Genomic DNA, 13,902 nt, shown 5'->3' with positions numbered 1-13,902 from the left:
CCACTGTGCCGCCTTTCCCCCCCCCCCCGCAGGAGAGAGAAATATTCTGCACATTTTCTGTAATTTATGTTGGAATTAGTTCATAAATTAAGAGAGACATGCAGTTCTCATATTCAAGTCTCCAAGGGATGAGGAATCTTCCTTGATCTACTCCAGCGGCAAATTAACTTCCACTTGGGGGATATATTTAACTTTATTTCATGTCTTGTTTTAACTTCCTGCCATACATTAACTTCTTTGTATACATTTTTTCCATTACTTAAAAGCATTCAAGCACCTATTGCTGTTTCCTAATGTAATACAGGAGAAGAACAATCAAAATGAGAAAAATGATTTTGTGAATCCTAAAAATATTGAGACAGGTAAATATGCAGGTTTTTGATGCCCTCTGCATTAAGAGCGCCTCTTTCTCTCTCTCTTTATGAGACAGGCGCAGTATGGTTGTGCACTTTAGGAAGTAGCCCAAACCAGCATTAGAAATAGAAAGGCATTATATTTACCTTCTAAGGAAGTTTCTGCATTGCTCTTGTCTTGTTTGTGCTGTCACTCTCATAATATTTTGAAACACTTCTCTGTCCAAGGCCCATGTTTTAGTATTGGTGATTGCTTTAAGAAAACAAAACCCAACAAAATCAACGTTTCCGAATTATTTGATGGAAGACATTACAGTATCAGGTCACGGTAAAAGACAGACTAGCTCTTTCAAAATGCCAAACTGTAAAATATTCAGCACCTACTGCAATCAGACTTTTAAAATAATTCAGCTCCCACTTAAACAATGCTCAGCAAAGTAAGGCATAGATTTCCAAATGGTTCCTCCACAAGTACTTCCCATGCAGCTCCACAGGCTGAATACCTTTAAAGCCTAGCCATTCACTGTTGAGGGCAAACAGGGCTTAACATTGGTGAAGATCTACTCCTAATCATGGACAGTCATTGCACTCAAAAGCTGCAATGTAATCTGCAAAGGAGCGGATCTGAAAGAAACAAAAACTTTGCTGAAGTTTTTCAAAACTTATTAGGCAAATGTTGAATACTATGGCTTGGATCCATCTCTAATTCAGATTACGTGCATATATTTGTGAGATATACAATAAGACAGAAATAACGAGGTCACGAAATACATTTCGCTTCATTTAACCCTGTGATCCTCACAGTTTTCCTCCCATGTAGCCATTTTATAAGGGAATAAAAGTACTCAAAGCATTAATGATTATATTTTGAAAGGCAACAAAAATATTAATATAGAAAGCATGCATAAAATCCAGCATCAAAGATGCAAACTGCTACGTGGCTTCTGTGTGCAATCATTGACACAATAGAACACATGGCACTTTTTATTTTTTTAAGCAAAATAAGGTGATTCTATTTAATTTAATCTTTTTTTTTAAAAGGTGCTACACTGTATTCAGCAGTTTTCCTTCTGTCATAAGAAGGAAAAAAAATGTTTTCTCTGTGATAAAGGAAAGCTACAGAAAAATAGAGCAATTGATTTCCTCAATTTATAATAAACATAGAATCATTTTTACAGGAAAAAAAAATGCCAGGTTTAAAATTATGCACAGTCATTGGTCTTTGCACTTAACCCTGACATACTTATATGCTCTTAACTGCCATTTATCAAAATAGCTCAAAAAATATTTTTGAATGTTGGAAGGGAGAACAAAGGTATTGCTTTGGTTTTGGTTTTCTCCTAAATAACATCTTTCACTTTACTTTGCATGAAGAAAATATGGCAAGTATCCAAACTATTGCACATGCATTTCCTGTATTTTGCACCTTAACTAAATAAAGCAATTATATAGCTAGAAAAAAAGCCTGTAATCTCAAACATGAGATAGAGAAATTCAGAAACATAGGACTAGATCGTGTTCTCAGTTTCAAATACAGCTACTGCATGTAAAGATGCTGCTGGGTAGCAGCAGCCATTGAAATGCTGTCTGGCTGAAGTCCTTCACCTGTTGTTTTCAAAGACTGCACGTAAAAGGTGTCACTAGATCCAGCATCAAGAAAGGGTTTTCACATATATATTTACTAGTCATGCTCAGTTATGGCATTGTACTGCTCCTTGTCCACAAGAAACACAGGAAAGCTATTGGGGAGGGGCATGTTTCTGCAGTGATTTTACATATTCAAACACCCTTTCTTGGCCATAATTGGACAATTCTTGTCCTATCTCAAAACCAATTAATGTTAACAAAGGTCTAAAGCCTCATAACATCTTACTATGCAGAAACACTACTTTACAATGCTAATAGGCAAAAAAGAAAAACATGGACTATATTCAAGTAGAACAGCATGCTAGTATGAAAAATAATCACATTATTGATGCTGTTCTGTTTATCAGGCAGGAACAAAAACAGATTACATGTAATAACTTCCATCTGCACAGCCAGCAACGCTGTGAGTGCTTAAACTGGGTGCAGGAAGAAAGACCAGAAGCTTTTAAAGCAAACAACTTCTTGTTTTATTCCATTTGCTCGTTTTTAAGTCAACATGAACTCTTCATACTTCCTGGTGGTTCAAAGTTCCTACAGATTTAGACAAGAACAGAAATTAGCCTTCAACCACAAGTAATACTTATGGAATGGTGAGAAGTGGAAAAAATATTAATTTAATCATATTTAGTCACTTATTGGTCTGTCACAAAATAATGGCAGGTTAGAAAAGGAATCAAGGGGTACTTAATGGATGAATACCCAGCCTTATGCAGGAAGAGGGATATTTGGATCAGAGCAACGTTTAACAACTCCATCCTGGTCAGCTGGTAAACACAAAGCAGGAGCCAGTATTTGCCTCAGAGAAGCAGCATGTCTCACCTAGAAGTTTCATCTCTCCCACTATCACATTTGAGATCAAACAAATCTTCTCCCAAGTGCCAGTCACAAATGCCAGGTGCAAATGGATCTTGTCAAGACTCAGTAACTTAATGATAGAGAACTAAAAGAAGTACAAAAGCAACTAATTTCTACACATTTTATTTCCTCTTCAATTAAGTTTTATCTGTTCTATTAAAAACACCATGGTTCTATTATCTTTTCAAACTCACTGTAATTTCAGCATTTGACACAAAACATAAGAGCCAAAGACCATCACTGCTACTATATCATTCAACATTAAAACATAATCCTCCCTTAGCAGTTAGTTTGCCACAGATTTGGCTAACCAGATTACTTTGGAGATGCCTAATTGTTTATCTAAGGTCATGCTAGAGATGGAATTATATTCATGGCATAGTATTATTAGAGTTCCCAAGCAGAAAGAACTCAAGGAAGGAAACCTGAGCTTACTGTAGATAATCAGGACATGCAGACATCTATTACATGAAAACTTCAAAGAAAATATGCATATACTAGGGACCTCACAAAAGTATATAGTTTTAATTTTGAGCAACGTTGTTATAATAAACCTTAGGTACCTTTCACAGAGGCTGTCCGTGTGCAGTTGTATAAAATGGCTAGTTCACCAAATGCTGTCCACACAGGTATTGAGGAGAGTAGTTTATTCTGCTGAAATACTTCCAGACTGCCCTCTGTCAAAAACCATTAGAATAATGGGTATTAAAACTGAGCTCAATGGCACAGAGCGAAGGGAAAACAAATCAATGGATTCCTGGCTTTGCCATTCCCGGGAACACAGGAATGGGAGCAACAATGCAAACAGTGCTTTGAAACACATGTATAAACCAGCAGACATTTTTTTTTTTTAAATTTATTGCTAATCTACAAGTCTGCTCTGGAAGGGAAGGAAAGATTGAGAGAAACTTTTCAACACTAAAAAGGCCGTGGAAAAGCACCATTCTAAATCCTGATGGGATAAACCTTTGCTACAACAAAACAGTCAGTATGGTTGAGCTATCCTAGTGTGGTGTAGACAAACAAGTCTTAAAATAGTGAACACAGGAGAAATTACTCATGGGGCTTGTCTGTTCATACACGTGTATGTGTATATATGTGCAGAATGCAAAGGAGAGGGCAGAAAAATGAAAAGCACGTTAAATCGTCCTTTAAGAAATTGTCCTTCAGCCTTACTACAAACCTAGCAAAAGCCAAAGAAAGTCTGCATTTCTTCACAGCTTATGGCCCAAAAAAACCTTCCTTTAAACATGTTCTTAAAGTTTGGCCCTCTTTTCTCCAAGACACCCACTGACTCCTCAGAACAGGTTTAATATGCCAGAAAAATTTCCAGGTGCACAACTTCTTCCCCATGTTTCATCTGTTTTTCAAAATGTTATAATTTTGTTTAGCAAGAACATGACCACCCATTACAAATCCTGTCTCCTCTTTCTCCCTGTACCATCTATGCTATCCTAACACAGCTACCACCGATTTTTCAAACTAACCAATCCATATGAAGCAAGAAGACAGAAGATGTGCTTTCTAACATATACCAGTATGCTCCTGGCTTAAATATTCCTGCCTCAATAGAACATACTCCTTACAGCATGAACTGTAATTCATATGAGGCTCTTCTAGTAGTCCAGAATTGATGAAGTATGCAAATTAATCACAAATACTGATTTTTTTTTTTTTTTATGGTGAGAAGATGAAAGAGAGCATTGCTGCTAGGTCAATGAACTTTCAGGTGTTAAACTTGGGCTCCACTATGGCTGATCTGTAATTTGAGATTTGAGTGTAAACATGGCAGCAATCAGCACAGATGACTGAAGTGAGATTACTTCAGACCTGTTGGCATTATTGTAGGAAGGTCTTCTTATCCTAAAGCTTGGGGTTTTTTTCCCCAGGAAAGACAAGCAGCTGTTTAAAAAAAAAGCCCTCTAAGCTTTGAGAACAGTAAACTCAGACCTCACCTCTCAATTTCCCATAACACAGAAAACTGGTATAAGCTCTCACTAATGTTGAAAAGTAAGTTTATTTCAGAAGTGGCTTCACCATTGAGCAGTTTTCTGTATTTTAAATTATACCTGATCTTCCTTTGAAGTAAGGGTTGGCTGTAACAACAACAGAAAAGATTTTCTGGCCTCTAGGCTTTCAGAAATAAGAAAGGTCACAAAATAGCATTAAATCAAGGTTCAAGTTTCTAGAGCACTTTTTGTTGCTCTCACTCCGTTTCATAAAAGTCGCAGGTAAAGTTGCATTGCCCTCAGCAGGGCCAGCATAAATTATTTAAGAGCACAAACACCATCATCGTGGTTTCCTGCAAAGACTTCTGCATTACTTTCCTGTTTCTTGCACTTGTGTGTTGTACAAGTAAGCAATATTCACCTTTGAGCACAAAAATGTGGTTGCCCGGCTCTCCCTGTCTGATGACGTAGCTCCCTTGCAGGAAAGTCCTTTCATACATACATTCCACCATATCTCGGATCTGGTGAGGCTCCAGTCTCTTCAAGAACTGATTTTTATTCAGGGCATCCATGATAAGCTGCTTCTCACTGGTTTCAAACAGAAAAAACAAAGTTTAAAAGATCCGGCATAGTTGGGGTATATTATTCATCAGGCATGCATTCCTCTTAAGATGTTTTCTCTAATTTCTAACACTCACATGACCAGTACCACTGACAAATGTTACAACCGTTGCAATTAGTATGCATCCCATTAGCTGTGCCACACTATGGCCTCCCTCCCCCTGTGTGACCCTGCCTGCAGAAAGCATCAGGTTTGATGTAAAAAGACTTCCAGTAGAAGACACACTCCCCAGGAGGTTTTGCACTGTTTCCCACCATATTCTTTCCCCATTGTGTGACTAAGGTATATAGCCTTGACTATCTGAAGGAAAGAAATGTGCAAGTTGTGTTTTCATATACTGCTGCTGCTTGTACAGGAATAGCAACTTGTTATAAAATCAGGTCCACTTTTCTAACATCCTAATACATTTTTTCTAATATCCAGCAAAAGCATAACACTGACGATAGTAATAAGGTTAAAGTTGACACTGATGGTACTAAGACCTCATTGAGAGTTTCTCATTTGTGGTGAGGAAAGATGCAAGGAAAGGAAAGTACGCAAAACCAGGATTACCAGGTGCTGCTGTTTCTTAGCAGAATGTTAGAAGACATTGGTGGTGGGAAAAACAAAGCAAGTTGCAAATGAATGTAATTTAAAAAATTACTACAGAGAACTTCCCTTGCACCTGCCAAATAACATTAATCTTATGGCATTCCCTGTTCATAGCTACAAAGCAAATTTATGATCAGGACTGAAGCTGTGAAAAGCTGAAATCATGACTCAATAGTCTTGATGACTATTAAGCAGCTATTCTTTATTGCAGTGCTGGACACACAGGGGATTGCTCTTTGTAATGTGCATGCCGCACAGGGTTAATTGCATAGCTTATATACAAGTTTTACATACATATGACAATAGTTCCCGAAATTCATTTACATATTCCCCTCCCAATCACACATGCTCAGTGACTTGAGTCGGTGGTCTTTGGGGGTCCCCAGTGGTCATTGTGGAGGGGCTTCTCAATGGTCGTTTTCCATGACCTCTGGGCCTTTCTTCCATAGATGGTCATAAATTGACTCACTGAGTGTCAAGGCCTGGTCCTTTTGCCCTTATCTTGGGGGTCAATGTTTTAATCTTAGGGTCTCCTGACTTCTTCAGAGTGACCTGAAGAACCCATTCAGGATCTGTTAATCCTGTTACAAAGAGATACCATCTGGAAAGCTCCCAGACAGGTTGGCATCTCCCACTGTGAGCCACATCCTACAGCTATCAGCTACAAGCCACTGGCTGAACTTTCTTTCTCAAGGATGTTCTGTTTACTCAGGGCTCTTATCATATTCTAGCTACAGTTGGCTTCACAAAGGTCTTTTTGTTAACCCTTTAGCATCCCTTCAGGACACAATCACAAGGTCAGCTTGCAAAGTACCTGTTGAACATTGTCCCAGACTTCACAAAATAAATCCAGGATCCAGGAGAGGTGTGTGTGGAAGTGGGGGGTTAGTGCTGATCCCTCCCGCACTGCTCTTTGTCCTCCATTCACCTCCCTGCAAAACTCTTCCTACCTCTGCTGTGCCCACTTCCTTTGAACAGGTGACAACAAACAGCATAAATGCTCTTGCCTGAGTAAAAATCCTGTAGCAGTCTGCTCATGTGGGATGCCAAATATACTCTTTCATTAAGAATCACCAGAGAGGAGAGAATCTTCCCAAAGCAGGGGCCTTTCCTCTACTGCTTTTAGGAATTTTTAGGGTATAATCAGAAGTAAAAATGTAACACAAGGGCTTGTGGATATAGGCATGCAGTCATTAATGCTGACCTCTTTGCTTTCTGAAATTCAGCATTCAGGGAAATACACTTACACCGCACTGTGGTGATGCTATAGCAAACTACAGCCATCCTGAGTTGTTTTGTTTAAAAGTCTTTGGAAAAGCTTCAGGGTATGGGTAAAAGTCAGACAAAAGGCAGGTAAAGTAGGCACATCAGTGATCAAGGTCTAGCCTATCAGGCCCCTGAGGGCAGTAATAGGCCTTAACTACCCGGATCAGCCTCACTTGGGGCCACCACCCATGCATCCTCTGCCCATTGTCCTGCATGCTCTATTTAAGCTCATTTTTGGCCATTCAGTTCTTGCTGGAGCTATGTCATAGAAGTAATTTTTGGTTTTGTCTTCTGGATGAGTATTGGCCCAATATGGTAAGTACTTTTGGTTTTGTCTCTTGGTTAGAGCTTGCATCTGATTGACTTCTTCTGTGGGACTCATGGTGGACCCTGTTATAACCACCCTGCTCTGCTTATCCCCTCCAGACTAACCCTCCTGGTTAGTGAGGGTGATGTTTGTGCTGTAGTCACCCCTGGTTCACTTACTCCTATGGAGCCTACCCTGTTCTTGCTGCTCTCTGAGACAGAGGCTCTGCGTCATTTCTTGCAGTAGTAGATACATATAAATGGGTGAGTTGTAAAGACAAGAACAGGGTATTTGAGCTGCTGGTGCAAGGGCCCAGCGGCTGGATTTTAAGAAGACACAAATGTAGAAAAATCAGCAGTGGATGAATCCACTAATAATGACTAACCAACTGGGACAAAGCTGGCCACACATACATACTGGACAATCTATGAGTTCTGATTGACTTACGCATGTTCTGGGTCAAGGGCTTCCTATAAAACAGTGCCCTGAATCCATGCCAGAAACGAATGCAAGTAAACAACTGCTGCATTGATGGAGCTTTTATGGACCTTCTGAGTAGTTTTCCTTTAATGCTGAAATGGAAGATAAATTCTGCCTTTAAGTCCCCATATTCCTAATGCGCATGAGTAAGGAAGCTGCATAACAAAATAAACACCCTAACAGCTTTCTGAGGCATTTAAGGCCCATTCTTGCTTGTGTTCCTAAAACAATGCAAGGTTATAATCAAAACTAGGTTATGTATTAAAATCTCCTGAGGAAAATCCAGGAATGAACGATCAGTTAAAGCAACTAAGTAGACTGAAAGTAAGTAAAGGTAATTAGATGAGGCAAGAAAAATACAATCAAGTAGCTATGGTGAGGATTGTGTTTAGAAATAGAGATCATAACTTAGCTTCTGCTGAAAGCAACAAAGTTATTAGAATATAAGTTCTAACTTGGTTTTCTGCTAAAAACAACCTTGCTTATTTAATTCATCCTGGCCTGCATCATGCATACAATACTGCAATAGAATACAGTAACGGATCATAAACTGATACTTAAAATGAGCACCACAGCTTCTGGAACTCTAAAATAGGAGACTGCTGTTTTCAGAAAGTGCAGGTAGCCATGGAGTGCAGGACACAGGAGTATCATAAAAGCCTCAGCCATGGTTGAATCAGTTGCCTGCTCATTTCATGGGCATCCAGCACAGTATCTAACTGTTTTCTCTCCTTATTTTCCTCAACTTCTCCTATACCTGCCCCATTTTTGAGAACTGCTGCTGGAAATGTCCTCTCAGGACATCTAGCTATTTAATCCCATACTTGTGCCAGTCACTGTCCTGATGAATACTACTAAAAGGCTAAAAAGGGGTGCACAGCTCCACACAACTGTTCTGGTGTTGAGGTAGTTCTTTGTCCCACCGCTAGTAGGACTTTTCTTCACTGCCCAGGGCCAGCGTTGCCATAGCATCCTTCTCCAGGCTTTGTTCCAAACCCTGCTGTCAGCTCCTGTGGAAATGTTCCCCCTGCCCCTTTCAGTACATTCCCAGGCAACCCCTTGAAATAGCCCTTGAAGGAAGGGCTTTTTGTGAACAAGATTAGTTATTTATTCCCATCATAAGATAGATGGTACAAGGCTATAACATATACTTTGTAGAGTAATGTTTTCTCTTAATATACCTTTCTGCTACTAATGAAATATTTTTTTGTTATCTGTTGACATTGACTGGTAAGACATCAATAGTTCTTCCCCAATCAATAACAGCTGATAACAGAACTGGGTCATGATCCTGATCCCATAATGGAAAGGGACTTTATATAGGCAGCTTAAATGTTGCTGGTGGTGATAACATGCTCTGGAAAGACACAGAAAATGGAGAACCAAGTCCTAAAGATACTGAGACATGTAGATTCTTAACACTGCAAAGGATAAGAGATTAAAAGAAATTCCATTTGAAAGACTTGAGAGATCTGCTTTCATATACCATGTTCAAACTCTAAGATCTTCAGGCTTTAGTTAAATTTTCAGTGCTCAAACTCCCATTAAGGAAAAACCTCATATTTTTGGAATGAGGTGGATTTATCCAACTAGCTCAAGGGAGGAAATATACACGAGAAAACATCCACTCATACAGGGTAGATCAAGAACAATCGAAAGCTTCTGAAATTTTCATTAAAATGAATCATGAAAATGTTACTAAAAGGAACCGGTAACATCAATGCAAATTGAAGAACATAGCATGGAGCTTCCCTTCCTTTTGAAATGGCTCCTTTCACATCTGTGTAGCAGCACCGTGCAATTATCTTACGCATTGTCTTAAGCAGGGCTGCATTAAGCCCTCTCTTCGAAAAGGGAAGGCAGCTCGAAACACTTCTATAGACACCGTTAGGTTAAAGGATCAGTATTTTTTAATTACAGAGGACAGAATTCTGTAGACAGTGAAGGTTAGACTTAGTATATGTGTGCCAACTGTCTGAATTCGACCTACTATAGTATTTACAGCCCAGGTAAGGAAACCAAATGTTTGCAGCTTTGAAGAATAGCATGTCTGCTTAAACAAGTGCATGTATATCACAGGCTTATCTAATTGAGAGGCATAGTAGTGCTATATCTAAAACAGTTTTGTGGTGATTTTTTTCACATGTATTTTTTCACATCTATTTGCTTCCAAAGTATTTGGAAGATCAAATGATACTTTGGCCAGTATCACATCAAAAGATATATCTGCCCCTACCCCAGAAGTCTAAGCAAGTTCTTTCACTATCACTTGATTTGTTGGAGAAAGCATAAATTCTTCCCTCTGTGACTATAATATATGTCGGTTTATAAAATACATTTTCTATACAGGTAATTTAAAAGAACATTCTGTCCAGGTCTAAGAGTTGTCACAGAACAGCATCTAATGTTCAGCTGACAAAAACTGTTAACTTGCAAATGACAAATACTTTGGATAAGATCTTCAAGTTTTTTTAAAATTGATTATGCCACAGGAATTGAGGCTTCATTAGTATCTTGCATATGTATTTACTCAAGTCACTTATACTTGCTGCATTGTAGTCCAAGATGTCTAGTCTTTCAGAGCCTAAGATATTTGAACAAAGTCACTTTGATCACTGCAAAGCAGAATAAGACAGATTTAAGTTTCAGAACCTTAGCCAAAGGTTCAAAGACATGAACACAGGAAGATTGCCCCTTTATTTCCTACCAAGAGCTAAAGCTGGAAAATGGTTAATTGCAGAAAACTGTTTTAAAACATTGGGTAAAATACAAAGTTGAAGACAAATTTATTTTCTTTGAATATTAAACTTTTAATGTCTGGAATGATCTACTGAATACTTAGGATACCCTAGAAATCACTTTTGCAGAATTTTAGCCCCTCTGATGATTTACCATTCAAGAGATCAGCTGTAAGGTGATGGAAGATAGGATGGGGGAATGGAATGGTTTGGGTTGAAAGAGACCTTAAAAGATCATCTTATACAATGCCCTGGCAATGGGCAGGGACATGTTTCACTACTAGACCAGGTTGCTCAAAGCCCTGTCCATCCTGACCTTGCACAGTTTTAGGGATGGGGCATCCACAACTTCTCTGGGCAGCCTGTTCCAGTGTCTTGCCACTCAAATGGTAAAAAAGCTTCTTCCTTATATCCTACCCTCAGATCTGAGGCACACACTTAAGCTGCTGGCTGAAGTCCAGATAGATTCTGGCTACCACTAAGTTAAAATAGATATGCAGGTAATGTCTACACTGCAAGGTAAAAGAGGGTCTAAGGTATGTTTAAGGATACTAGTCTGATACTTCTGTCCACAGCTGCAACCATGGATATTTCTGGCTCTTGTAGAGGCTACAAGTATAACTATATTCAAAGAAGAACAAGGAAAATTCAGGTTCCTACACCATGACTGTCAGAAGCTGGAGGGCAGGAGGAGGAAGCTGCTAAGAGGATAAAATCACACCATAGAAATCATTTTGTTATATTTTTCACCAGACAGCTGAAACTGGGCTGACAAACTTTGTTCACAGCTCAAAATCAGTGTCCATATTGCATCTGGGAGAGCTGAGGCCACCTGCTCTTTCCCAAGCCATTCATGCTATAGGAATAATCACCTGAACCCATGTGAAGGCATCCAGCCTTCTGCTCATCAGTGCTCCAGAGCATAGCTTAAGCTGCAAGCACTAGGCAAACCTAGACCTGAGAATAGGCTTAGGTTCTGCTTAGCTGGCAATAAGATAAATCCCAAAGACACTGTAAGAGTCTCCTGAACTAAAATACAGAGGCTACGCACCACTCTTCATCTGAAGTCTGTGGGACACAGATGATTCTTGGTTAAAGTTACACACAAACTCAACCAGCATCTACCTACCACAGGGACAAAGCCTGTATAAAAAAGATGGATACTTTAATCTTGATTTATCATGAGAAGAGGATATCATCGTAATAAAAGTAATATCCTTGTAACACAATCAAGTAATCCCCCTGAAATGAGCTCACCTGGAATCCTTTCGGACTCTTGCTTTTTCAAAGGAAAACATAGATTGCCTGTTCAAATCATACAGCTGTGTTGTTGGCTCTGCAGATACACCTTCCTTGGCTCTTCTCCTATCAGCAGAGACTTGAATCCTTGAAGCCACTTTAAATGGAGAAGGCTGAAGAGAGTGCTCTCCTTGAGTGCTAACAACATCCTGCAGCTTGTTCAACTGTATACACTTACTCTGAAGTTCCTTGGTGAGTTCTGCTATGGCCTTAGTTTGCATAGCCAGCTGTTCCTGAAGTTCAGCAACACGACTTTGACTCTCTTGCAACTCTTTATCTTTTCTCTTCAGCTCCATTTCCAATTGAAGCACCCTGCTGCAAAGAACATCAGCTTGCCCGCTGATGCCTAGACCTGGCTCCTTCAAAAACTTATGGTTGCCAGCACAGCCAATAGAGAGGTTTGCTACATGTCTGTCTGGCCGCCTCAGATGCTTGGGCTTCACTGATCCATTCCCCATTTTGTCCAGAGACCTAGGTGAGAATAAATTTGCAGTTTTACTTCATTCCCCAACAAGAAGAAAAAAAAATATTAATTGAATGGTAAGTAAGAAATTTAGTATTTAACTGGCAGCTGAATTTGAGATACACAACTATTGTAAACATAGTTGATTGCTTTGGTCCTTTCCAGTCCTGAAAGCTAGAGGAGTAAAGGGCAAAGAGAAAAGGTAGGTAGGTTGGTAGATACAAAGCAGAAGATCTGATGGCCACCACTTCTTTTTGTGAGTTGAAGAGAAGCTATTACCAGCTGAATGAAGACAAAACGGCAGGAAGGAAAAAAGTTTGCGCTCTACTGCTGAAGCAAAAAAATTGTTGGAAGCAAAAAAAAAAAAGGCTGGGTCACTTCCCCATTGAGGAATAATTATTGAGTACACAGACTAATTTAATCAGTGAGTACATAACTACCTGGCATAAAAGATATGTGATTATTAAGCATACGTGTTAATAATAATAATTTTTTAAAAAAGCTTTAAGGGTTATAACCATAAAAGAACAGTCATACTGATCAGAACAGGAAGAACATACTTGACTGAAATACTGTCTGAAATTTCAGATTTCCTGAGCCTGATATGCTTTATTTAATCCTCAGTGGATCTCTAATCCTAGTACTTGTCCCATTTCCCTTGTAACCCTTGTAAACTTCGTATCTGCAGACCCTGGCAGGACCCTAGCGAGGAGTTGCACAGGTCTGCTTCTTGCATTAAGAACTACCTCCTTTTATTTGTTTCTTCCAGTACAAAACAGGGATATCAAAGTTAGGAAAAGCCAACTTCAGAAAGACCTCTATTAACCTTTTCTATACTATTTTGTAAATGTCTGTCCTACCTCTCTGCCTGAACATATGCCTGAATTCTTTCCCAGAATTACAAGTCCAAACTTCCTCAGGCCTTCTTCATAGACATCACTCCAAAAGTTTGACCAACCTCGCTGTCTGTTGCTGATGACAAATTCAGGGCAGCACATAGTTGGACCTAATTTACTCCTACCAAGAGCAGGCAGCTGGCACTGTTTCTGCAGCTCTCAATCATTTAAAACTGGCCCACATTTGTTAGTGTAACAGCAGCTACTGCTGTCAAGGAACAACTACCTTTTATGGGGAATTATCCCTTTCCATTGCCTATTCATGAAAAGTGACCAGGAAAAAAAAAAAGAGCTTGGACTCCTGTCAGAACAGAACACCTACGCTCCAAGCACTTGCTGCAACCAGCACTTTTCAGTAGACACTATCTTTGGTATATTTTATTATGTCATTTTAAGAGGAGCAAGGAAAAAGTGCCTGCTGCTTGGGTCAAACTGT

General features: G+C 39.3%; 1 protein-coding gene across 3 annotated transcripts in view; it reads right to left on the bottom strand.

The window, feature by feature from the left end:
- Window positions 1–12,565, bottom strand: part of PRKG2 (protein kinase cGMP-dependent 2) — a 34,749-nt gene extending 22,184 nt beyond the window's left edge. The window contains exons 1-5 of one of the 3 annotated variants that reach the window (XM_009647466.2): window positions 12,493–12,565; window positions 12,066–12,438; window positions 5,226–5,392; window positions 3,419–3,532; window positions 501–606 (exon numbers count right to left, since the gene is read on the bottom strand). In XM_009647466.2, the coding sequence (XP_009645761.1) occupies window positions 501–606; window positions 3,419–3,532; window positions 5,226–5,392; window positions 12,066–12,438; window positions 12,493–12,565 (833 nt within the window). Of the gene's footprint in view, window positions 1–500; window positions 607–3,418; window positions 3,533–5,225; window positions 5,393–12,065 lie in introns of all 3 variants that reach the window. The other 2 variants (XM_009647465.2, XM_009647464.2) reach the window with 2 other exon arrangements.
- Between the last annotated feature and the right edge of the window lie 1,337 nt (window positions 12,566–13,902).

The sequence above is a fragment of the Egretta garzetta genome, unplaced genomic scaffold (assembly GCF_000687185.1).
Source record: "Egretta garzetta isolate BGI_Z169 unplaced genomic scaffold, ASM68718v1 scaffold89, whole genome shotgun sequence".
In the NCBI taxonomy this organism is placed as follows: Eukaryota; Metazoa; Chordata; class Aves; order Pelecaniformes; family Ardeidae; genus Egretta; species Egretta garzetta.
The sequence above is the reverse complement of the archived record's forward strand: the minus strand, read 5'-3'. Positions and strand labels throughout refer to the sequence as shown.